Below are 26,588 nucleotides of genomic sequence, written 5' to 3'. Positions count from 1 at the left end.
TGGCTGAACTGTAAAACGTTTATTTCATAAAAACAAGAACTATATTTAAATCACAGAAAATTTAAAAACAGATAAAACATCATGATGACAAACACCCTCAAAAAGACCTTAAAACAACAGCTATTCATAGATGAGCAAAAATAGCTGCATAGGGAGAATCCTCCGTAGCTCAAATATTCGTTGAGACATTTTTGCCAAAGACACGGAGAGTTAATAATTTATTAAGTTAATACATACAAATCGTAAAAATAGTTGGTCTCAAAGAAAACTGCAAAGAACTTATTTCAGCCTAAAAGACTTAAACAATGGTAAAAGGGCTGGTTTGTCACAAAATCCAAAGACCTAATTTTGAAAGAAATAAAACATTAAAATTGGTACCACTTTGGTACATTCTTGAAAATTTCTCCCTAGAGAGAAAAATGAAACGCATGTAAATGGTTTCGTTCTATGAGAGAGAGCTTTTGGTAAGTTTCCTGATAAATAAAATATAATTCAAGACAAACTTGGTGCCAAGAGGGAAATTCATGAAGATACTTAGTAAAACCAACGATGACTGTAGCTCTGACAACATTCTGGGCAGGAGAAAACTCTGAAAAATAGACATAAAATTAAAAACAAGAGAAAATAAATAAATTTCAATTTCTTAATAAAAATTATTGTGGATGATTGTGCAGATCATACATTCATTACAAACAGTGCAATAGTTATAATAGTCGGAGCATATGTTTTGAAGAAGTACACTTGGATCATCTAGTCACCCACAACAAACATCGATACATGCTTTAAACAATCATTAATCAAGAAACAAAACGGGGTAAACACTCACTTTTGAATTTTCTCAAATCTTTATTATGGTTCTCAAATAGAGCGACGATCCTCAGAACAACTTGCACTAAATATCTGTCGTTTTTATGCGAGAGAAGAGTGTCGACTAGAATTCTGAACTTGGTGGCTACCATCACAGCTGCCTCATAAAAATTTATTTGAGTGGTCCTCAAGGAGTTGAACTTGTATTTCAGGGTTAATTTGTAAAATAAGTTGGCACAAATGTACAAGTCTCGAAAGTGATACTCCACCATCCTGAAATCAGAAATATAGTGAGGGGATTAAAAAAGGAATTATGATATTTGATGGTACACAGATTACAAGTGAACAAAAAGTATTGTAACTCTACAACTGCTGGTAAACTCTTTGAGGAAATTGATAGATATATCAATAGATGTATAATATCATTTATCAGAAATTGTTCCTGGAATAGGGCTGTGCAATGGATTTTGTGCAATGATTATACAAGAATGAAGAATGAAAAAGAAACAAAATTAACGAATTAAGTATGGAATGATGGTGATAAAAACAGATAAGAGGGTAGCATGGTTTTCAACAATCAGAAAATCCCAGGGTATTACTTGTCACAGGAAAAATCATAAAAATGTAAAAAAAAAAAAAATGATGCAAAAATTCCAACAAATTACTTTGTGACTCTATGTTCCCAACGAGGTAGTGTAATGGAGGAGAGAGTGTTCATCTTATTGAAGGAAGAGTAATCCACAGTTATTGCAGTGCTGCAAGCATCAATGCTGAATCCAAAAAAATGTAAAATGGGAGAAGAACCTGACTGCGGCAAATTGGTTTGTATCTTCTTTCTATTAATTGAGCAATTGTAGTCTGGGAAACTGCCTGAAGCCATATTATAAAACCTAAGAAAAGTAAGATAAAACAATGATTAGTTACATTTTAGCTCCTGTAAAATAGCAAGGTGCTTTTATAATTGGTCTAAGCCCATGAAAGTTTTTCATTATAGGGAACTGCTTTTCATTAATTAGAAGTTTGCCACAACCCCTTGCCCCACCCTTCGAAAATTCTTGCTGATGCCGATCTCATTCCTCCATTTCCTCGAATTCTTTCCATCTTTCTCAATTATATCATCATTTCTGTGTGTGTTTTTGTCTTTTTTTCCATGCAATATCATGCCTATCAAATCATTGTTAATCCTCTCCTCTGTCAATATCTTCCATCTTTCCCTGAATTTTCATCATTCCTGTGTGGTTTTTTTGCCCCCTCTATTTTTTTTCGATACTCGTCTTATTACAGCTCACATTTTCAATAGACTTCCCAGTTAGCAAGATCGAGCTCCATCGCGGATTCTAGCGGTGGACGGTGCCAAAGCGGAATCGCTTATCCACATAGAGGAGCGGCAGTGTAGCTAGAGATATTCACCCGTTTGAATGTGGATACCCCTCGTCGGACTCGGAGTCCAGGCGCCGCTACTCGCGGCATCCGGAGCGGCTTTGTAGCACTGACGCAAGCGGCCCACGCGCGGCGTCACGCAGCGCGTTCCTAGCGGCAGTTCTGACTGATAATGAAAATTCGGGGTTTTTATTTATTTTACAAAACATCGGATCTTCAGGAAATAGATCTATATCTCAAGAGAATATAATTAAATTTTGAGGCTAAAAAGCTCAAAAATAAAATGTCAAAAATACCTCTGAAAAAATTTCACTATCCATGAAATTTTTTCTTGTATATTTTTCACTTTATTCCTCAGTTTTTTAGCTTCAAAATTTCAGAAATCAGGCACTCTAGAGATGTAGATGTACTTCCTGTGGATCCGATTTTTTTAAAAGTAACCCCAAAAGAAAACTTAATTTTTTTAAAAGAAAACTTATAGTAAAAGACCTATACTTATAATGTACTTATATCAAAGTGTTTTCGATAGGTACACAAAACACCAAGTCAAAGTTATTAACCAAAGTTATTTTCCATATTACCTCGAAAATTTATTTTTCTAGGAGACAAATTGCCTCTTGGATGAATTCGATATGTCGCTAATAAAACTTTTTATATTGAAATACTAATTATATGTGATTGCAGGAACGTTAACAGAAATTCTCATAATTCTTTCCCCTATGGCTAACTAGATTTATTCTCAACAATGTAACAAAGGAGAACATTTAAAGTCTAGAAAAAAAGAAAAAAAGAAAAAAACTCAGATGTATACCAACAAAGATATTTTATTACCATTATATCATTCCATATAGACTCGTTTCTAAAGAGCCATGCACAAAAAGGGCCAAAAACGGCCCATTTTTGGGCCTTCGAAATTGGGGTCGGAGTGAGGTTTTTTTTCATCCTTAGGGTGACCTTTTACACATACTAAAATTTCAGATTGAGTATACGCACCGTTTCCGAGTTATGGGGGGGCAAAGTCCCCGATTTTCACCCATTTTTGCAGGTGTTTTAATGTCGAACACCGGCTGTTACGAGGTACCAGATCTAGATATTGAAGCGCGGTTTGCGGTGATTTGTTCAGCTATTCCTGTAGTATTTTTCCACATCTTTCACAAAGCCCCAAATGGTTTTTCGGGGAGGGGGGAGGGGGGCTTTATTCATAATATCACGACCGTTAGCGCATCTTACTGACTTTACTTTGATCTCTTCTCTCCACGCCGCGGTCATGATGGTATTTTCTGTTGGGGATTTTTCTTCTTCTTTACATTTTACCAATTTTAGTGTCCTTCCCCCCTTTTCCCCTTTTTACCCCCTCCCCTGCAATCCAAACACTTCATCTCAAGTGCTTCTTCCCGTAAGGCAGATGACAGGGTCATATGTGGGGGATTATTTTTCTTTCAGGACGATTGATAAACTTTGACCCAACTTACTTCTCCCTTACCCCTGTATTATTCCCCCCCCCCCCCCTCTGGCCTGCTCCACTTTACTTGAAGCATTTTGCTCCCTCCGCAGCAGAAATGACGATGTTTCTGGCAAATAATTTTTTACTTATGTTTAGGTACTGAAATACTTCTACTGAGGCTCACACGCCATTCATTTACGATAGGTATTATGAATGCTGTAAATAAATCTAATCTATTTACTATTTATTTTTCATCTACCTAAAACATTTTTGGTGAGGCGTCAATTGCTGTTGAAAAAGTAAATTTTCGTGCTTCAAAATTGGAAGAAAGCGGAAGAGAATGTACCTAGGACAGAATAAATCAAACATAGAAGTGGAAAGAGAAACGTGAAAAATATGAATAAGAAAAAATTATTCACAGAAAACATCGTCATTTCTCCTGCGGAGGGAGCAAAATGCTTCAAGTAAAGTGGAGCAGGCCAGAGGGGGGGGGGGGAATAATACAGGGGTAAGGGAGAAGTAAGTTGGGTCAAAGTTTATCAATCGTCCTGAAAGAAAAATAATCCCCCACATATGACCCTGTCATCTGCCTTACGGGAAGAAGCACTTGAGATGAAGTGTTTGGATTGCAGGGGAGGGGGTAAAAAGGGGAAAAGGGGGGAAGGACACTAAAATTGGTAAAATGTAAAGAAGAAGAAAAATCCCCAACAGAAAATACCATCATGACCGCGGCGTGGAGAGAAGAGATCAAAGTAAAGTCAGTAAGATGCGCTAACGGTCGTGATATTATGAATAAAGCCCCCCTCCCCCCTCCCCGAAAAACCATTTGGGGCTTTGTGAAAGATGTGGAAAAATACTACAGGAATAGCTGAACAAATCACCGCAAACCGCGCTTCAATATCTAGATCTGGTACCTCGTAACAGCCGGTGTTCGACATTAAAACACCTGCAAAAATGGGTGAAAATCGGGGACTTTGCCCCCCCATAACTCGGAAACGGTGCGTATAGTACTCAATCTGAAATTTTAGTATGTGTAAAGGGTCACCCTAAGGATGAAAAAAAACCTCACTCCGACCCCAATTTCGAGGGCCCAAAAATGGGCCACTTTGTGCATGGCTCTTTAAGATGTACATTGATGATGTACAAGATGATCTTTTCTCTAGGGCAAACTATAGTTTGCCCTAGAGAAAGGGAAAAGTCTGAGTCAAGAGTGACTTGGCAAAAGTCTGATGAGAGAATTCTCTCATCAGACTTTTGCCATGGATTCTACACACCTTTGGACCTTACCCTCACTGAGGGCCTCCACTTGCGAAGGTCTGAACGGAAACTCATAAAAATTCATGGAAATTTTTAAAAATTAAGTTTGAATTTCTTTCGATAGTATATCCTTTTGAGAACTTGTTACTGAGGAACTTTTTGCACTAAGAATGAAGTAAAAGATAATGCATTACATACTCTTCAGCATCCCTCTGATTTGGTGAAATAAAGATGAAGTCATCAGTTACACGATACAGAAAATTTTCCTCTTTAATAAAACGTTTTAGGTGCTCCCCTGTGAGATCATTGTAGTAAAGGTCTGAAAAAACGGCAGACAACTTATGGCCTGTAAAAAAGCAAGAATATGTTTTTTTTTTTAAAATCCATCCATAAAATTGAGACGCTCTGTAGATACTTTTTCAAACCACGTTTCCTACCTCTAATCATACTTTATTTTGATGAAAAATTTTAGGCAATGGATCGATAGACAGGGTGTTTGCAAGGAACACCTTAATAATCAATTCTTTACCATAGGTTTAATTGCAGAACAATCGATATATCGCAAAGCACGCCGCGCTACTGGTACGGCTGATATAATTCACTATAATATTAAAAAAAATGACATCTAAAGGAACACAGACGCAGGATTTTCAGTTTTCTAGGCATGTTGAGAAGCGGTAAGAACGATTAAGTATTCAGAAAAACATGCAATGTTTTAGAACATAATAGGTATGAAGGAATTACGTTAAAAAGGGTTTTAGGAATGTTTCCAAGAGGATCTTGGCAAATTAAATCTGATCATTTTTGGCAGTAAAAGCTGGTATTCTCAAACCAAATTTACCAATTTTTACAGCTTCATTCAATAACAACATCCTTTGGTAAGGCAACATTGAGTTTTTTCTTTCAAACAGGAGAATGGATAAAATTATAACAAGTCATTTGTTATGAGTTCATAGTGGAATATTATTAAATGACACGACTCCTTAATCTGTCTACGGCTAGAGAAATATACTCCTGAAGAGGCAACTAACAATAAGTAGAAAGAGATCTCTGAGAAAGAGGAAGATATAATGGAGAAGCTTATTTGCTTAAGCAAATTTTTTTCATTTGCATTGGTACTTACTTTGGGGCACTCCGGTAATTTGGTGGAAATAAAAAGATCCTTCTGTAAAAACTTGCTGCTTGATAAATCTTTCCAGAAAATCCAACATTTCAGGTACTTTGATCCTCTATAAGGAAAGAAAAGAATGGTAACATTTCATACGGATGAAATAGATGCAATGCAATATAAAATAGAGGTGTTCGAGAAACAAGCATTTACTGACCGAGCACCATACTGAGGCATTGCCTGCAATGAAATACTTGAGAAAAAGCTATATTTTTTAAATATACTTTTGAAATCTTCTATTTTAGGAAGTTGATCAAGTATCACTATGCTGTTTTGAATTTGATAATTAACTTTAAGGGGAAAAACATACAGTTTCTCTTTTCTTTGACAATTTGGCAGGGGTAATATATCCTTTTACTTTACAATTCAATTAGCATTATTTTTACTAATTTCTTGGCATGTTCCTCAATTTGCTTCGACAGTTAATTTTGTTTAAAAAGTTAAACTGGAAAACTTTATTTTCTTTCTTTGGTCATCTTAAGTGTCAGAAGAGGAAAGTTTTCTGTATTTCTGATTTGATAAAGTTTTCCACGTAATCTTGAGCTGTAACGTAAGAGAGAAATGGAGAAAAATGTTGCTGTACAAAGTGCGAACAAAATTGGCTGGTGAAATGATACTTGATAGTGAAAAGTGTTGATGATTTGAACTAGATACAACTAACTAAACAAATTCTGATTAAATGTAAAATTAGGACCAAAAATTTACTCACAACTGTTGCTGCCTGCTTCGAAAAAATATTAATGGAATTCCGCGGAGCCTTTACCCTCATAAAATTGATGACATTGCGTTTTCTACAGCTAAAAGTATTATTATCATTGAGGACAACTGTACAAACTTCATGTAGATACAGAGATTTGGTCAGGTTGAGGGAATCCAGGCCTTGCTTGATAATTTCAATCAATTTATCCTGGGGAAAAATGGATGATAAATTACTAACATACCGTGTCCATTTAAACAAAAAAATCACAATCATATGATTATACATATCTTCTCAACAACCTGTGCCTTCAAACTTGTAATTGCTCCCATATCTGACTTAGAGGATAGTCGCTTTGATGAAAAGACACTGTGAGCAAAATCAAGGATAGTATATTTTCGGGTTACTCAAAATTTTGAGATTTAAGTAGTAGATACCCTAGGGACATTTTGCGTAATTTTTTCTCACACCTAAAATTTATCCAAATAATTAGCAGAGTAACATTTTTGAGGTGAAATTAAAACATCATTGGGATTTAATTTAGGTGGTCTGTCCCAAAGTCTCATTATCCATCAACTCCCTCCTGCACTCGTTACACAGCATCAATAAAATAAAACATCAAGCCAAGAAAAAGAGAATTGCAACAGAAAAAATGCTTTTAAAGATACTTATGTACGGTAATTCAAAAAAATTGTGGCTTTAAGAATGGCAATTCATTTCAATGTTAAATGCAAAGTATTTAGCTATTTTTGTTTTCCAATTCTAGGATGTTCGTAGGTTTAAATTTTTATTTGCTTCAAATGATTCAGCAGAAAAACTTGCAAGAGATATCAATTTTCTTTTTGTTGGGAGGGGAGAGGAGAGCATCAAATTCAAAATGTGTGCAAAATTTTTTATGGAGTCAATGTAAATTACCAAGCGAATTGGAGTAATTTGACCGTCATCGGACTCTATGACAGTTAACTAAAAACACACTGCAGTGTTAGGAGATAGATAGTAATGATGAGTCTTAGTTTACCTGAAGGATGCTTCCAAAGGCATCAAAGATGTCGACTCTTACAAAGAATTTGTTTGCTCCTGGATTTTCCAGTTTTTTGTAATACAAATTGAGGCAATCCAATAGTTCACCTTTGGGCAAATTTGTTATGTTCAACAACAATTGATTCAGCACATCTTTGTACAAGTTCAGAGTATTTTCCTCTTCAGGACTGGGCCTGTTCCTGAGAGCATGGATGAAAAAAAAATCGCATCAACAAATTGAGTAAAAAGTTACAAGTTTCTTGGTAGTTTGTATAATTTCACTCTATTTGACATTCAGTAACAATTTGTAAAATTTTTATGTGAGAGGATCACAATAACATATTAGGGAGGGAAAAAATCAACAAATTAGCTCTCTTAAGCAGGAAGATTCTACTTAAAACTTTCACAGTAGATGGACTTATTTTGCATGGGTGGGTCAAATTTATTTCCATGTGATAAAATTTGAAAATTGTTATCAAACTAAACATCACACACAATCTGAGCATCAAAATGAAATGTAAGAGGAATATGTAAGTTGCTATACGGCTGAAAGAAAATTAAAATTTATCGAAATTGTTGAGATCAAAATCAAATCTTTCTTGTAAATGAGGTACGAAAGAAAAAATTATCTTGAAAAAAATCGCAAATAAAATCATTTTGAAATAAAGAGAGGGAAAAACAACTCACTTGAACCAAATATTTAAATCGTGGATGCATTTACGCAGCCTGTTGAAGACTCCATGAGTGTCATCAATGCACTGAGGATGTGAACAGCGTTGTGAAAAGCAATTAAAATATTTTGTGCAAGTGAGTTACATATTTTTCCTCTTCCAATTTTATCCGTTTCTCATGCCATGATTTAATCTCCTGCTTCTGAACTATAGAACCATATTGGCTAAAAATGACATATTTTACCTTGCAATGATAAGTGGTCGCACTCCTGTACCTTTTGGCGTGAATCTAAATTTTGCCACAGTTTTCACTGGAGCAGATTCTCTGATGGTTCGACCATTCTTCCTGCTCACTTGCTGAAATTTTTTACTTCTCACAAGATACATTCGGAAAATTTTTTTCATAAAAATCCAAGTGAATTTATCAAAAAATGCTAGGAATGTTTTCGAATTGTCGATTTCTGTGACATGAAAATTGATTTTGAGGAATTTCAGGATACCACGATGAAAAAACCAGTAGAAAACTCGAGAAAATAGGAACTTTTTCACAGTAATGCAGGGAAAACCACGGAGCCAACTTATGTCTCCAAGCCGGAAGTCGTTGATGAAATAGTCGACACTCAGATATTGAATTTTCCCTAAATTTAAAAAATGGCTAAGTTGTTTTTTTAAGATTGCGAAGTTTCTTTTGGATCCACAAAGTAATTGGTAGTAAATCTTTCTGATTAGTTTTGCTAAAACTGCAAGGACTTTTTTCTTTGGAGTCTGCTTTAGTCCTTGCAATTTTTTCTTCAAGAATTTTGCACCGGCTTCTCTTGAGGTGAAAGGCTTCAATTTGATGGCTTTTCGCTGTCTCTTCTCTCTGCGTATTGCCTGTTAGGAGGTACAAAACGGATGGTTAAAAAGTGGAAACAAAACCAAGCAATTGTGAGCTTACGCATCAAACAATTTTTATGAATAGAGAATTAAAGAGATGTCTACCCAGATTTTTAATTTTATTTTAGACTGTGAGAGGCTTTCATGTATTTGCGATCAAGGTGACTATTGAAATTTTAGGGGAAAGGTAGAACACTGTTTACAAATTGCAGTAATTTTGCCGAAAAGATACAATTTTTATGCTTTCAGCTTTTCCGTTTTTAAAACCTGTTTTCAAAGTCTTCCCATTTTTGCATGCAACCAATTGCAACTGCTGCAACTTGCATTTGCTGGTTACAGAAATTCCTGCATCCTTGATTCGGGGAGAAATAGAGGGTATTTAAATTTTGTATGTAACTGATAAGTCTGATAATATCAATAAAGGATCCTATACAAATAATGCCAATCTTTAATTTCTTATGCCCCTTTGTGATAGACTTACAAGGGCAGAATGATACAGGCCTTAGAAATCTTACTTATCGATGGATCAAAATAAGAAAACTAAAACCGTAAAAAATAAAAAGAAGTCCATAAATAATACTTACTGTGACAGACTTTTTGACATCAAATACGTGGAATTTTCGAACTATTTTCTCAGGAAGCCCTACTCTATGCAACAGCACCACATTGGACATCAGTGATTTTAAGTCATCCAACCGCGGATCATCTTCTTCAATGGCTGGAATCTTTAAATCATGATGATCTTTGACCTTAAACAATTCTTTCAGAATCTTTGGAGGTTTTTTTGAAAACAAAAATGACTTCTTGGACCAACAGATATTATTTGACTCTGAATAGAGAATAGAGTTGAGGCTGAGAAAAAAGCCCTTGTTGCATGGTTTTGCAACTGTTGAGTTTGTCTTGGTTTTAACATCACCATTTGATGCAGTTTTTGACAATGCAGGGACTATTGAGTTCCTATTTGCTACAGATTCTGAGGAAATAGATTTAGGTAGACTTCTTTTCACGAGTGAATTACTCAACTCATCGCGGTAGCTGTGATAGTCTCTGTTGATGACAAAGTAAATGTTATTTTCCACAGAGAATTGTAAGAGAATAGCTTTGGTAAGAATAAAGGCCATTAGTGTAGTACCGATGATGGAGTGGAGTTTTGCCCATTCTTTATCCTGTAAGATACTGTTTAAAGTAAATGGGTTATTCTTGTCTTCATTTAAAAAAATGAACTTCCTCAGAAAATACTGTTCTATTTTACAGCACATGTCACCCCAAGAGATGATCACTTCTGAACTGACATTTGAATCAGGAACTTTCACGCTTTGAGTTGTGGCCACTTTAAAGAATGCAAACTTTTGGATGAATGCTGAGTCTTCCATGCTGAAGCTTCTTTGCATTACAAAATTCGGCAAACTTTTAACATTGAATTTCCTTTCCAGAACATCCATATTCAAAATACCTTTAAACTGAAATGAATACAAACAAACAAATTACACAAGACAAAAAATTACCGAGGAATAAGTTACTTTAACTTAGGAGTGGAATTTTGGGTAGGTAAATTGCGAGAACCAAGCAGCAACTGTAGATTGTAGGATTCCCATACATTGTACAGGAAAAAGTTGTTTGGGTAGTGGAAAAGGTTTTGATGTAGTACTTCACCTATAGAGAGCGTCTCCTTCTTTTTCTCCAAGGCTACCTCTTGGATCTCATCTTTTATAATCATACAAATAAAATAGGGAATATTATTTGTAAAAATACCCTCATATATTCTCTTAGACAAGGGAAAATCGAGAGAAAACTTTGGAAATACCTTGGATAACTTATTAACTCTTCCTAAATTAGTTGAGACTTTCACTGGATCCCTCATCTTCTCAAAGAGGAACAAAAGCAGTAGGTACCTACTGCATGATCAATGAATCAGTGAAAATATGAGCTCATCATTAGTTTTATACTTCCTTACACAAAGAGATTAAAACTATTCATTTCAGCATTCTGGTTAAAACAAGAGAGTCATCAATCCTGCATCAAATGTAGACCATAGCATTTAGCTAATTCATCTGTGGGAGATCAAAAGTTAAAAAAAAATCACCAAGTTCTTTGATCATTAATTATTTTGAACTGAAGAGTTGCAAGAGGATATGAGAAACAATTACCCGTAAAAAACTGCAAAATCTGCAGAAAGAAAGTTCATTATGGAGCCATTTCAGGTTGCCACATTATTTTGGAATCAGCTGAAGTGGCATCATGGATCCATGAACCATGATGGGAAAGTTTCAGTACGCAGGTTTTCCGAAAGAAGCCCTGAAATTAATAAAAATGACAAGTTAGAATCTGTGATCCTTGCATTAAAGATTCTAAAAATGTGAAAAAAATTGCAACCAGTGGGAACCAATTGAAGTAGTATTCAAAAATCTATGGTTCGGCAAATTTTCTATTATTTTAATTTTGGATATATATACTTACAAATTCTTGGTGGCTTGCATTAGAGTTGAGTAAGATTGATAAAAAATGGATTGACCTATCGTTAGTTTTTGACTGTGACAGGACCGCTGTTGGGCCAAAATAATCAGGACAGGGGTGCACTCTCAGGCAGCAGTGCCTGAAAGTGTTCTCTTTCATTATTATGGATGGACATCTGAGATCTATCGTAACAGATCTAGTAGTACTAGAACATATATTACTGAGACGTAACACAGACTGATGACTTTAAAACTTGTAGACAGCTACATATATCAATCTTTAGCTGAAAATTTACCTCAGTATCAGATGTCAGGTGTAGGCGCTTGATACCGACATAAAAAAGTTAAAACAGTGTCCCATATCCACAGGTGCACCGCTGAGAATGAGCAATCTCTTCACCTATTGGACAAAGCTATGAAGTATATTTTCTATATCTGCTGGAGAAAAGGAGGAGAAGTTGATGGATGAGGATCTTGAAAGAAAAATTTCACAAAAAATCAAGCATGAATATTTGGACAGTGATCCCAGGTGTACGGATATAAGTATTCGTACTGTGAAGACATTCACCATAACAGTATGGATCGTGTGCGGACTACAGACCAGTATGAACGTTTCCGAACCAATATTCAATTACTCTGAGGTTCTAAATGGATTAAAATCATCACAAGATTAGAACTCATGATTGGGAACTGAAGTTTGTATAATCCTGCATTTCTGAATAAGGCAGAAGGCTGAAAGAGGGAAGGGAAGATTAGATTGGTTTAATAAGGGATTTGAGGGTGGTAGATATTACCATAAGAAACAATCAATTGGAAATGCTAAAAAGTTCAATTTCAATACTTACATACCCCATGAATCATAGAAATATGCGAAAAATTAATTAAACTGGTGGTTATCACGTTTACATCATACTTGTTTGATTGTTTACATTAAATTTTTTTCTATTTTCCCGGTCAAATGACGTCACAGAACTGCGCACTTGACCATTCTGCGCCCTCTGCGCAGTAAGAAGTGCGCAGTGCGTTGTCGAAGTCAACTTTCCGTTTGCGTTGGGCTTCTCAACGCTAACGGATATCACGTGACAGTTGACTTACCCGTTGGAAAACGCGTTGTTGGTCGTCTCTGTTGACTAAAAATTGTTGTGTTTTGAATGTGACACCGCGTGCACAATATCATTTAGAGGTTAGCTCAACGCTCTCAACTACCTCCTGAGACCGATGACTTGTTGACTTCCGTTTGGTAAACAGTCCAGGACATCGGGCAATCCCAACGGAAGTCGAACAACGCCGAGCGTTGGGCATCGGGTAATTCCATTGCCCAACGCTCCTCAACAGTTGACTTCGACAACGCAGCTTAAATACGGTAAACACTCAAACAGGCAACGCAAAAAAAAGTGAGGTTAGTTTGTGATGTGCGTTCCTAAGATAAACTGAAAGTTCCGAGATTTAATTTAATTAATCTCAATTATTAGCTGTCTCCTTGTCGTTGTATTAAGTTACTTGTTCTGCAGGATTAATCTATTTTTTTGTTATTAACGGTTTCGTCGAGTAATTTCAGTGAACCTGATCATTGTAAGTGTTATTCCACTCTCTCCATAATTCCATCCTTAGAGGACCTTCCCTCTTCTCAGCTTTTAGTTTCCTCAACTGCATTTAATATTCTCCGGAGATGTTTTATAGTATGTCAAACGATGCAAGTGAGACGGACTTCTTTTTCACTATCCAATGCCGAAGGATAAATTTTGTATTGCTCACTTCTGGTACCTTATACTAACAGACGGTTTCCATCCACTGGGTTTTAGTATGAACAGGTTTTTTGTTTATCTTTACTATCATGGTAATAAGTTGGAGCAAGTTTATCCTTTAAATGCAGTTTTAACCAAGTAATTACTTTTTATTAATGATGTCAGCACAATGCAATATGTACTAGTTGTATCTTTAAACTCCTGCTGCAATTATAGTCCTTCAATAGTTCCCCTTATTCACCTCAGTGCGCCACATGAAGTAACAGAGCATCTTAACAGTAGTCATGTCAGAGATTTTGCAGGGTCAATCTTTGTTGACTAACCAGAGATCACTTGATTAAATTGATCTGCAGAACTGTGGTACATTAAAGAGAGCTGAGCTGTTATTTTAATAAAATAAATACACATTTAGGTACTGAATCTTCTTTATATTGGGTCAGTTGCACTAGTCACAGGATTACAGCTGTTTGAAAACTGAGGCTTTGTATCTTTGTGATCTTAAGAATTGACAGACTTTTTCTTATTGTCTTGGTTTATTTTAACGGCTCTTTTACTTTTTTATTGTTGCAGGTTGTGCTGGAAGTTAAATTCACAAATTCTTCCTCTCATTATGCAAAAAGTCAATTAAGTACATTCTTACATTTTAACCTCTGTCAATATTTTATCCTATGTTAAAGTACAAATCAGATTTATTTTCTGAGGATTACATTTTATCAGTGACTGTAATGAAATTTTAGACTTTTTAACTCAAATTTTACCCAAGTTTTTTTTCTTTTTTTATATCTTATCCATTCATGATTTTATAATGGTTAAGGTTTGATTTTTGACAAATTTGAAATCTGCGCCCTTAAGTCTCATTATGGCCCAAATGAATGAGCTATTTTTGCTGAAAAAGTACTTCGGTCATGTTGAAACTCAGCAAGATGAACACATAACGGAATATAAAGCTTTCTTACAAAACTTGGTGGAGTCAGCCGACCCAACAGATGAGCTGCCTGTTAGAGTTCCGCCTTTTCGTTTCTCTTCTTTGGAGATTCCTGGAGCAGTCATCAATTGGGCCAAGCAGTATTTGGAAGCCAGGTATGGAGAACAGAATTTTTTAATTATTCACTCATGTACCCAACGGATTATTATCTTTCACTTCATCTAAGCATTTAGCTTTCCCATTCAAAATGAAATACCTTTGACAAAACAGCTTTTATTCACAGCTAGTAATCATTTTAGAAAATCGTTTGAAATCTTAAATGAGGCTTCAATTTTAACAAATTTTTGTTCGGTAATCTTACTACGCTGCTGTACAAGCGAAAGGGACGAATTTCTGTGTTCAAAGTTTCAGTATCTCTTCATGCAATCTTTTATTCCATGAACAAACTATAATACCTCAGTAATAATGTTTGCGTGAATTCTCCAAGCTATGAGATAACGTATGCATTAAGAGCTTCAAGGAAATATTGCCAAGAGTGCACAGTTTTTAGTGGGAAAATATGTTGTTTTATGAAGGAAAACTGAAATAACAACATTTTTTTTGTTAGCTAGATTGAAATTTTGTTGTTTTTTTTAAAAAAAAATTCTCACTCATCAAAATTTCCCCTTGTTTATCAAAATTAAGTTAAAAATATTCTCTTAAAACCAGTGAGAGAAACATAACTGAGACAAACATTTTTTGTCTTAAATTTTTTTCTGCTAAAATGTGTCCAGTGGTTAAATGGAAGTCAAGGAATGGATTAATTCCAAGTTTTTCATTGTGCAGGCCAGAATGTCAGACTTAAAATTCTTTTTTAACAGCAGGGCTATTAATAATCTTACTGGAATTAAATTCAACATTGATCCACTAAGTTGGTCTTTTATGCATAGCAGGTGTTTAGTCTTTTACTCTTGTTGACGTATGCCCACCTAATTGATAAAAATTCAAGATGATTTTTGCGATTGCCTTTTTAATTTTGTAATTTGAACCTAGGAATTCTCTTTTTTATCTTACAGCTCGACAAAATAACAAGTAAGAAGCTCTAGTATTTTTAAATGTATTCATTATTTTGACCAAAACCTTTCAGGAACTGTCCAGCTGCCATTCTAACACCTTTAATTCGGAAAGTATTCAAGAGTGTTTTTGAATCATCAGAAGATGTTGTAGATGCATCGCAACCTCTCAACTGTAAGAACTGGTTTAAATTTTTTCTGTAATTGTCTCTGACTGTATTGCTCATCAGATTTCTATTGATATGGAATCCAAAAAAAAAACAGGTTGGACTACTTGACAAGATGTGAATCCAACACTACAATTCATGTTATCTCATCAGAATTTCATGCAGGAAACGATTTGCTCAACAAAATTTATTGAAATTAACTCCCAGCCAAGGCCTTTCAATGTTCAAATCCAAATTCCCCACTTCTAAACAAACCACAATTCACTTGAGTTAAATCACTCACTATACATTGCGTAGCAGGTATGAAAATGTGACAACTTCGATCTTGGCGCTTTGGCTCGGCTGTTGCAAATTTTCAACACTCTGAACAATACAGGGCAAGGGAGAAACACGCTCAATTAAGAAGTTTGCCAAAACTATTGTACATAGTGGGCTACTTGATCCATATAGATTCTGGTTTCTTGTCAGCAAAAAATTCAAACTTTTTGTAACTAGTACTTATTCAGTAAAAAATCGTCAATAGCCTGGTTAGTGAGTCAATTTCAGTAATTTTCGTCATGCGAATCTAGTTTAATGTGAAATTTTTAAGAGCAATCATATATCAGAATGCATAGATTTGTGGTTTGTCTGGTGGTCCACTCTGTGGCTTTTACTCAGGTCCTGTAAAACATTTCCCAAATTCAATTTTTGTGTAGTCAACTCAGACAATGTCTCTTGCATGTAAAATGAAAATAGAACACAGGATAACTAGGCATGGTCAAGACCAATCTACACAGGTCAGTTATTCCTGAGGACGAGTTTTGGAACTCTACTGCGCAGTGACATAGTATTGAGTGTCTGCAATGTATTTCTCATGAGGACACCCATCGTGACGTAGCATTGAGTGCCACCAAGTTAGGGCCGGGCAGGGTAGTGGATTTCAAAAAGATGCACAAGGACTGACCTGTGTGGATTGGTCTTTTGCATAGTTTAGCAAAAAGGAAGTGAGTTTTTTGGGGAACTAGGGGTCCACTCACTGATCAGTTGGTTGACAGAATTAGCCTCAAGGAACAATGTAAATTGATTTTTACTTGGTTTGGTTTCATAAAGATTCGATCACTTGATTGATCAATATTTTAAATTTTTCCAGCCATTTCATTCTCTGTCCTTCCTGATTACTCCTCAACCAAGATTGTCGAAAACATGAAAGGCTGAAAAAAGTTAAAATATTAGTTAAACAATGTATACAGTCAAGTACCTAGTGAACTTATTCGACTCGTGATCGCTTGATTCCCCTCCTTGATTCTCCATGATTTAGTTCTCTTCCTTATAAACAGAAAGAAACAAACTTAAGGAACACTAACTTTTAAATACCCAATCATTCTCTGACTCAACTAAGTTTTTTTGCCTCTAAATGTAAGAAAAAATAACCTCTAAATTATTGAAATTAAAATGAGATGTCCTTGTTCTGTTAAATACTGCCCAATTGAGAGGTGACCCTATTCTCTAGCTATGATTTTTATATTTTCTTTTCCAGCAATCAAGTTTAGCCAGAGTGTTATCAAGCAGCTTGTTAAAGTGTGCGAGGAATATTCATTGAACGATGATCTTTTACGAGAGCTGCCTCCGCCTGCTGAGCTGTCTTTTCCAGTCTCGAAACATGCATTCAAAAACAGCAGACGAACTATGGAGGATCGATTTTGCGTTGTCGAAGATTTGAATGGATTATTTGGTCTCAAAGTGCGTATGTCCTTAATTCCTATCGATTATAGGCTGCATTGCCTTGAAATATTATCGGCTGATTCACGAAGCTCGGTTTTTAGCTTTTTTTATTATCATGTGATTTTATTTTTTGACAAATGAGGAGCAATTTTCAGTCAATACTAACTTTCTATGGGTAAAGTGTCTTAATTCTGTAAAAAATTCCCAAATCTGATTAAAAGGAGTTCGGAACATCCTGCCATATTGATGACGTACTGGTGGAAACTTGATCTGGTGCTCAATTCAAACTGCTTGTTTTGATATGTTGCTTATAGATAAACAAAGGCAAACAGGTCAGTGTTAAGATCTTGTCAAATCCTGAAAATTAAATGGATATTGGATCTGTAGCTTGACAATAACCATGACTACCACAGATTCAGAGGACATACTTACTTACTTTTCCTTCAGATGTGGTAGAAAGGACATTATGCTTGACTAAATAAGAGAAACAATTTAAAATACTTTTATAATAACAAAAAATATCTGAAAAAAATGTTTCAAATGTGTTGAATTAATGTACATGTTCATATTCTGTTACAATAAATAATGTGTGGGTAAGGAATTGTTAGTAATGACATCAGTCTGCTTTCGCACAACTCCCACGAGACACGTCAATTTAAACTGGGCTATTCAAGTTCCCACTAGTGCGTCATCAACATGGCGTAAAAATCGGCAAATGTAGGTACTACTTAACCTTCTTTCAATCAACCTTGAAAAATTCCCTTCCATTCCACCAATGCTTTCAATCTCATTGAAGAAATAATTCAGTTCATACAGATTAACAAAAATCCATGTTGGGAATCATATGCAATGGAGATTTTTGCCTTTTTGGATCATTCTAATGACAAAGAAAGAATTTTTGCACAAAAACTCACCTCTAAAAACGCCCGGTGGCTATTTCACAGCATTTCCACTTGGTGAACATTAGGCAACTGTATTTGGACTGTAGAGATACCTTGGCCCAATCTTGTAAAAAAATTCATTCAACTGCAGAAGCCAGACCTTTGATGAGTTATCGGGTAGTATTTTGAGGGGCCAGTGAAGAATCAGCAGGAATTCATAACTTCCTGGAGTCCTTGCGGAATAAGTTTATGCACTTTTAACTGCGACAGAAGATTGCACAATGTCAGTTTAGCATTGAAAGTAAGATGACAGATCTTCTGCTACAGTCTGAAAGTGCGTAAACTTATTGGGTGCGAACTCTAGTGAAGCAGTTTATCAGTGAACATTAACATGGCATTACATTCAAAGTGCCACATATTTAGTACCGAATCCAAAAGCTGTTTTTGTCTGATCCCAGGATCCAGGGAGCATAAGTTTTTATGCTGTTTATGATGGTCATGCTGGAATCGATGCCGCAGAGTACTCTGCAGCCTATCTTCATCAGTATTTAACGGAAAGTCCAAATTATCCTCATGATCTGAAGGCAGCACTGCGAGATGCTTTCCTGAAAACAGATGAATGTGTCCTTCAGATTCCTGTAAGTTTTTTCTTCTTATTCCTCTTTTTCAATTATTTTTATTATATTTTAGTTGAATCAGAATTTTTAGGCTCCTGACACAATATTGATCTGCGATGAGTTTCCAAAAAACGGTTCTAAATTTTTGGAGACCAAGGATGCAGAAAGTTTCTAACCTTCCCATTTAAATACTCTAGTTTTATGTAAACTTTTAAAGGGAATGGCCTTTTTTTCTCTTTTCTTGCTATTTATGTATAAACTTCTGCAATTTTGCTAGTGCGAGCCGGCCTCCCCATTATTTTACCCAACCATTGTCTTGCAGAATAGGTATGAGGAAGAATCCCAGTGAAACAGCTCTATATATCATTTCTTGGATCATCATAAAAGAGAAACACACATATTCCGACTTCAAAAGAATGATTTTACATCAGATAATTAAACAATTTGAATAGATATTCACTTACTGGCATTAAAAGATAGAGTTTCTGGGCATATTTCGGCCGTTCACCATCGGCCATCATTAGGGACTGATAATGATGGCAAGCGGAGAGCGGAACTGATGGCGGTGACGTTGCCGGTGATGGCTGGGCAGTGAATGGCTAAAACATGTCTGGAAACTAAACATTTTCATGCACATCAATAAATATTTTTGAAACATTTTAATTGTCTGACAAATCAGTGTGTTTTCCGCCCTCCCTATTTATATTTTAAAATAACGATTATTTTATTTTACCTCAAGGAATGAAACATGATTTAAAAGAGAGACATCATTGAGACCTGAAATTGGCCCAACCTCGAATTGCTCCAACTCCAGGGATTTTGATAAATCTTGTAAAATGGTCATTTTTGGTTTTCAGACCCATGTTTACAATATAATATCTCACTGGAGAGATGTGATGATTTTCTAAAAGCAATAATTTTTGTTAAAAATACAGATTTTCTACTGTCAAAAAATGCTTGAGGCATTGATTACGAAAATCCAGGATGGGGCAGAGTTCAGGTTTCAACAATACCCCTCCTTTCCAATATGTTTAATGCAAAAAAGTTTGATGAGGAAAATTGTTTTAGGATACTTTAATTCTCATCACGTTTAGTAGTCTATTATTAACGAGTGTTCAATATGTACCGGAAAAAGTCTTAACTGACCCAGCAACATTGATCCAATGGTCTAAAAAGTCAAGAAAAGACCCAGAATTTTTTCCTAAATTCTTAAGGTATGCTGCAAAAGCTTATCTCACTTTGTTTTTTATTTGTAGTTCCTTTTAGTACCGCTTTCATTTTCACTGACCTTTTTGTTCCTTGTGCAGAGGAGTAGTGGTACTACTGCAGTTTGTGCTGTTGTGGACCATCAAGACAGCATGCTGCATGTTGCATGGGCTGGTGACTCAGAGGCTGTTATTTCTATGAATGGAAAAGCTATGCAACTCGTCAACCCTCACAGAGCAAGCAGGCCTGTAAGTATTTATCTGTATTAATGTCCATTCAATTTTTTTCATTAGAGAAACTCCCAAGAGAGACTCCTCCAAAATACCAAATTCAAATGTTTTCAGTAGCCCTTGATATTTTATTTGCTACTGAATGATCTATTTTTAAAACAAATTATATATTCTGTGCCCTTGCAACAATGTTTTTTTATCTATTGTCTCTATCTGTTTGAGTGTTAAAAAAACCGGTCAAGCAACTTGCTTGACAACTCTCATACCTGTAAACCACACAAAAAGTTAAGTATTAAAGCTATTCCTTTGAACTTTTTATTGCAAAGCACCAGAGGTATTGGCAAATTAATTCAAGAATCTAAAACCCTTGGTGTTTATATCTCAAAAAATGTTCCAGAATCTTATCCATTCTAACTTTTGAAATTATTTTAAAAAAGAAGAAAAAAAAAAGGATATGTGCAAAAGATATACCGTTAGGAAATGGAGATAGACTTCTAAATTGTAGGTGTGCTCATTTAACAAACATGTATACTTTTTTTTCCAGGATGAAGTGGAAAGAGTGACAAAAGCTGGTGGTGAGGTCTTATACTATGACATGTGTTGGCGCATCAAAGGAAGGCTGGCAGTTTCTCGAGCAATCGGTACGTTCTTTTGCTGGAAGCACAAGATGACAGAAGAAAAACACAAGAACTGTGGGATATTACAAAACTAGTTTTAAGTGGATTTGAGTAGTTTAGCGGACCCTAGCAATGGGCCTGTGGCAAACTTTTGCTAGAGCATAAGTATGAGTTGTTACTCATAGAAAGTGTCTCAAAAATCACAATGAGCGCATCGGCCAAGTCTGAAATGCACTCCTTACTTCACAATTTGCATAAAAAATCTGCATTTTTTCGAGCTTCCTGCATCAAGAACGATCCCACGGCACATGTGAACATTTCGTTTGAGGAGTCATTCCATCCAACCCCTGCTCACAAGGATACTACGCAATATATAATATAAGCTGATGCCAACCCGCCAAAATACATGTAACGGGATGATGATTATAACAGCCTGATATTGATTGGCGTGTTTACATTCACATTTTTCTTGCGTTGATAGATATCCGCCTTGATTGATCTCGTGCTAACCTCAACTTGCGTGTGGAAGCGTCGGCCATGTTGAGCAAGTATTGAATGGAACGACTCCTCTAACTTAATGTTCGCCTGTGCTGTAGTATCCTTTTTAAAGCGGGAAGTTTTGAAAAACGCAAATTTCTTACGCAGATTGTGAAGTTAGGAATGCATTTCAGAGTTTGCCAATGCGCTCATTGTGATTTTTGAGACATTATCTATGAGGGACAACTCCTATTTTTGCTCTTGTAAAAGTTTGCAAAAGGCTCATTCAGTTTGGAAATTTTGTACCTACCTTTTTTGCCTAGTCTTTGTGATTGAGGAATTTGCAATTTTTTAGATCTCAGTTTACCAATGCCATTGCTGCCTGCAATTTATTAAAGGCACATGGATGGCATTGGTTGATCCAGCAAGTTTGCAACAGTAATCTCTCCATTTAAACCGATGGAGATTATTGATTTGCGGAGCAGCCACATGCTCCAACGAAAATTGATTTTTCAACACGGTTTTCAATGAAGGAAAACTAATGTTCCTAACCTGCTGGATCCACCTCTGCTGGATGGAATAAAGTAGTATTACAAATTGGCTTGCCTTGCGGTGTATGAAGCAGTTGTTACCTTCCTTCTCCTAAAATTTTGCTGTAGCCATATTTTCATCTTATTTGAAGTTCTAGTATAAAGTTGATCAAGACGGGGAGATATTTAAAAGCTATCAAATCAATACTGTTTAGCAATATTTATGTTTGGTCTCTGCAAGTCTCAGTATTTATGAATCGGCATGCGCTAAATCATTCTCACTGTGTTCGATCATTATGAGACTCCTTTACTTTCAGGGGACAAGTCTTGTAAGCCTCACGTATGTGCTGATCCTGATTTTAATTCCGTCGCATTGGATGGGACCGAAGAATTCCTGATTTTGGGCTCTGATGGGCTATGGGATGCTCTGTCTCCAGATGTTGCAGTCAAAAACATCCTTATTGATTTGCTTAATGGAAAAGGTAAGATGCATGCCCCTCTATTGAAATTTTTACCGTAGAATAGTATTGGCTGTTATGAATTCTGATTTTTCGACGTCACTCAAGAGAGGCTGCACTGTAGTACTTGAAGGGATTATGTAAGAGAAAAACAAAAAATTGGTGGTGGTATAAGAAAATTTACATTAATATCAAATCTACAAAATTAAATTTCTTCCTCGACTTGTGAACATGAATTCATTAATTTTCCACTCGTGTATCTGATTTGTTCAGTACAAAAACATGGCAGGTTCGAAAATGAAAAATATTCAGGAAACTGTAACATTGGTTACTTAGGGAAAGAGATTGTATTATCTTTCGTTGCCTGAATATTTCATAAAACTCTAGTGGCAAAGAATTAGTATGAAGAGACAATGTGAAGGCTAGAGTTGAAAGAAGTTGGACTTACGTTACGATTGGATTAAAAATCTCTGCAACATTTTAAAAGATGCAAAGATCGCTGTGTTTTCATACTTTCTAAAGATTTAGTCAAGAATTTAGTCAGAGTATGAAGGGAATTCAAGCACATATATATACTTCTACTTTCTAATGTTTTTGAACCCTGAACAAAAAATTGACAAGAAGTTTGAAAAATTGCATGACTCCTTTTAAACAAATGGAATTTGGCCATTTTCTCACTTCATAGGAAAAAAATGGCTTTTGTCGCTGGTTTGCATGGTATGGTATAAAACTAATACAGTTTGCATTAGGAGTTTCACCTCTAATTCTTAGGGGAAGGAAGTCCAAGGCTAAAGAACTTTTACAAAGTTTACAGACTTCCTGTCCCACCTATGTATTATTATTTCTGCCTTATTTTTGTGTGATACAATTGATCTGTCTTGTGTAGGTTTCGTTGGTTTTCATGGTTTTTGAAAGGAAAGAAATCTCCTCTGTTGCGTTTCTCAGTCTTGATTTGTAACCACAAATTTAATCCATGGCACTGTCCTTCCTAATCACTACATAATATGAAGTCAATAAATTTGCTTCTAGTAGATGAAGTAGGCTAGTGGGACAAAAATTGGTACTTTGTTGGAGCAGAGGCAAATTGACGGCTAAAGTCAAAGTGTGAAACCATCTCTGTTTGTGACGGTGTAGACTTCCTGTCACATTTTATTTCTTCCCCAGGAAACTAGTCAACGTAATTTCCTGAAAACTTCTTTGATTTTTCTTCTCTGTTATCGAAATATTCTGTATGAATTTCAAGCTATAAAGTTGGTGTATTTCTCTCCGAAAAAATAAAATAGGAGCTGAAATTTCGAAACATTGATATGGAGATACATGGTTTGGTACTTTGGCCATCAATATGTAAGGCGTGATGTTATTTGCCTACTCTTCCATAGACACTATCAGTGACACATCACAGAAAAGCGATATATATCGATTTTTCCGCATTGATAGCATTGAAAGAGGTTATGCCAATGTTATTTTTTGGATCCAATCCGATATAATGGAGAATCCCTACGATGATGTCGCCACTAATAGTGTCTATAGACTTCGGTAAAGTCTTCAATCTCCTGTTTTCCAGAGATAGAATGCTAATCTCTTACTAGGTAAAACTGGTTGCCTATATTTTGTAGTGTAGGGGTTTTTCTGTAAACAAGATAAAGGAAAATGCTCCTGATACTTAAGGCGAAAATTCGGTCCGCTTTTGATGAGTTAAATTTACCGGATCACGGCGAGCGGGGCACAGTGGATCGAGTCAATCAGAAAGGACGGATATGAAATTTTTCACTGCAAATTTTGATGTCTAATTGGTCACATTTTAAATTTTAGAAGAGAATTTCACCAGGAAACCAATGGGGCCACTTTTAAAACCTCGAAGTTTTGTATGAACGGAGTCATGAGCTTTTTAGGTTTCCAAATTTTGTCCGACCTCCCCCTTTGACTTTATCCATTGTGCGGCGGTCGGTGTCTGTATCTGTCCGTAGCCTCAAATTTCACTCAAAGCTGCATCCCAAGAGGTCATTATTACCGTCGGCCCAAAACTCCTAGAGTATAGGCAGCCATCGTTGCTTAAGTCACAGCGTTGCCAGTTTGACGAGGTGGAAGATGGCGAATTATCTGGAAATCTGGCGACGCCGCCGTCGGGAGCCATGGCGACGGGATCGAAGGAAACGAGTTCAGGTGACTCACTAATTTCGTTAGCGCCCTGCGGAATCCCGAATTTCAAGCCGCCGCTATTCACCGCATAGAAGACGTCGCAGCTCCCGTCTTTTGCCGTTCGAAAGAAATACGCCGTGTGAACATTCGGGCATCGTCAAACTTCTCCTGACGAAATACTTTCCGTGGAAAGTGAATTTTAATCCTCGAATTTTTCATCCAAGTTTCTTCGTAATTAAAGTCAGGATTTATGCAACTTTTGGGAAGAAATATACATGAATATTCTAAAGAAATAAAGTTATCATCGGGAGTATTCAGCAACATCGAATGTTCATACGGCGTTTTTCCTGAACATGGCAGTTTTGTCCTTCGGATCACGCCATGCGCCGGCGAAGGCTCAAAACAGTGGTGGAAGCTGAGATTTTACAATCTTGTAATAATTATCTTCGAGAAAAGAGGAGCTTTTTCCTCGATCATCAACCAACCACCCTACTAAATGTATAAACAGTCAAACTAGCGCGTCAGAGCGCTCTGCGACTCCCAATCCCTATCAAAACTTATCCTCCAGACCATCACTCTGATAACACCTTCTTCTCTTCCTCCACCCCTTGACGCTACAATCTTTTTCTAATCTTTCAATGGACATCCACACCGCCTTCTTCCGGAAGAAACCCAGTTGAACACTTTTTTCGGCATCCGACCATTCGATGTCCTCCGCAAAACGTATTTATACCGAACCAATATTGCTTGGTTTCGATTTATTTGCGAGGAATGCTCCGTACTTTTGAAGGATGCCTGTCATTCTTAATATGTTGGAGCGCCTTCAATTTCTTATGATACTATGCAATACCTCTGGTGTGAATTGTTGCTTCAGACGCCGTGGCACGCTGCGGCGCGGCGGGCGGGCAGAGAGCGCGAAACGCGCATTGGCGCCTACAAACCTAACAGGGATACTTCACGCATTGCGCAATGCGTGATGTATCCCTGTTAGGTTTGTAGGCGCCAGTGCGTCGCCGCTCCGCTTTGTGTTAGGCTCTAACATTTAATATTGCGGAGTCAGCGTTTTTCAACTCATGATTTTGGAATGTTTGCACACTCTGTATGGATAATTCTCATTTCAATTGATGAAAAAAATATGTTTTAAAGGAAAGTACAATATGTGTTTTGTAAATACCAAGGTAGTTCCGTAGTAAACTTAATGATTTCCAAAGCACACGAATTTCTACACAATTTCTTATAGCCTTTTATAGCCAATGGCGATAAAGTGTAAAGCCCGGCGATAGGAACTAAAGCCCGACTGTATACTTTTTTATAGCTTCGTATAGCTCGGCTATATGATTTGCTCCGCTTTCTACAGCCAGCTATATGATTTTCAATAGCCTTCTTTAGTCGGCTATAAGAACTCCTATGGTATTTTGAAACGCAGCTCGTATCGCCAATTTTTGCCAGGGAAGGGACTCAAGTGGAAACATCATAGTCAATGAAAACGACTTTTATACCATTTCCTTGGTTTTCCATGCAGGGTTCTTTGATACTTACGAATGAATTGAATGAAATTTCACTCTTCAGGGCGGCAATATACCGACGTGATCGGCGAGCCGTTGGCGTTGCGTCCATCTCCTCGGTGCAAGCGCAACCGGTGCAGCTACGAGACGCCGACGCGTCGGTTGGTCGCGCGTCGTCGCGGCGCGGCGTCACGGGTGACTCATTCGGAGTCCCTTTCGCCGCGACGCACAGTGGTTCGAGTCAATAGGAGAGGTTGCACATGATCTAGAAACTTCAAACGCTTATAACTCCGTTTATACAAAACTTCGAGGTTCTAAAAGTGGTTCCATTGGTTTCCCCGAGAAATCCTCTCCTGGAAGCATCCCTTAAAGTTTAAAACGTGACGAAATATACATCAAAATTTGCAATTTTAGTAAAAAATTTCATGTCCGACCTCTCTAATTGACTCGATCCACTGTGCGGCGCGACGCGGTCCGGCGAGGGGCATTCCCATTCCTTCTCCCATTCCTACGTTGCCCCACCGCCACGATTCTTGCACCAGATCTTGTCCATTTAAATGCATGT

The 26,588-nt window shown here is 36.6% G+C and overlaps 2 protein-coding genes across 4 annotated transcripts in view; one reads left to right on the top strand and one right to left on the bottom strand.

Moving 5' to 3' along the window:
• Positions 1-3: 3 nt before the first annotated feature.
• Positions 4-12,719, bottom strand: LOC109040864 (telomerase reverse transcriptase). 3 transcript variants are annotated; one of them, XM_019056955.2, is made up of 11 exons: positions 12,623-12,719; positions 11,468-11,615; positions 9,905-10,780; positions 8,689-9,317; positions 7,772-7,973; positions 6,766-6,963; positions 6,012-6,117; positions 5,087-5,234; positions 1,473-1,697; positions 827-1,080; positions 4-589 (listed from the first exon to the last, which is right to left on the bottom strand). In XM_019056955.2, the coding sequence occupies exons 3-11, from the start codon at positions 10,760-10,762 to the stop codon at positions 408-410; spliced, it is 2,802 nt and encodes a 933-aa protein (XP_018912500.2). In that variant the 5' UTR covers positions 10,763-10,780; positions 11,468-11,615; positions 12,623-12,719; the 3' UTR covers positions 4-407. The 3 variants fall into 3 exon arrangements, with proteins under 3 accessions (XP_018912500.2, XP_018912497.2, XP_072156759.1); XM_019056952.2 differs by having other exon boundaries at positions 12,619-12,715; XM_072300658.1 differs by lacking the exon at positions 12,623-12,719 and adding an exon at positions 12,070-12,530.
• A 457-nt stretch (positions 12,720-13,176) lies between these two features.
• Positions 13,177-26,588, top strand: part of LOC109040741 (uncharacterized) — a 147,770-nt gene continuing 134,358 nt past the window's right edge. The window contains exons 1-8 of the mRNA XM_019056771.2: positions 13,177-13,345; positions 14,089-14,598; positions 15,570-15,670; positions 17,179-17,381; positions 18,703-18,882; positions 20,169-20,315; positions 20,842-20,938; positions 22,239-22,403. Coding sequence (XP_018912316.2) covers positions 14,378-14,598; positions 15,570-15,670; positions 17,179-17,381; positions 18,703-18,882; positions 20,169-20,315; positions 20,842-20,938; positions 22,239-22,403 — 1,114 coding nt within the window. The 5' untranslated portion in view covers positions 13,177-13,345; positions 14,089-14,377. The remainder of the gene's footprint in view (positions 13,346-14,088; positions 14,599-15,569; positions 15,671-17,178; positions 17,382-18,702; positions 18,883-20,168; positions 20,316-20,841; positions 20,939-22,238; positions 22,404-26,588) is intronic.

This window comes from Bemisia tabaci, chromosome 5, assembly GCF_918797505.1.
Source record: "Bemisia tabaci chromosome 5, PGI_BMITA_v3".
Classification (NCBI taxonomy): domain Eukaryota; kingdom Metazoa; phylum Arthropoda; class Insecta; order Hemiptera; family Aleyrodidae; genus Bemisia; species Bemisia tabaci.
The sequence above is the reverse complement of the archived record's forward strand: the minus strand, read 5'-3'. Positions and strand labels throughout refer to the sequence as shown.

Bases quoted from the DNA above. Each gene is read 5' to 3' on its own strand.
- LOC109040864 (XM_019056955.2), bottom strand. From the start codon at position 10,762: ATGGATGTTCTGGAAAGGAAATTCAATGTTAAAAGTTTGCCGAATTTT. The intron at 7,974-8,688 runs GTAAAATATGTC...CCATGCTCTCAG, and splicing joins CGACCACTTATCATTGCAAG to GAACAGGCCCAGTCCTGAAG. The intron at 6,118-6,765 runs GTGAGTAAATTT...CTTTCCTTATAG, and splicing joins CGAAGCAGGCAGCAACAGTT to AGGATCAAAGTACCTGAAAT.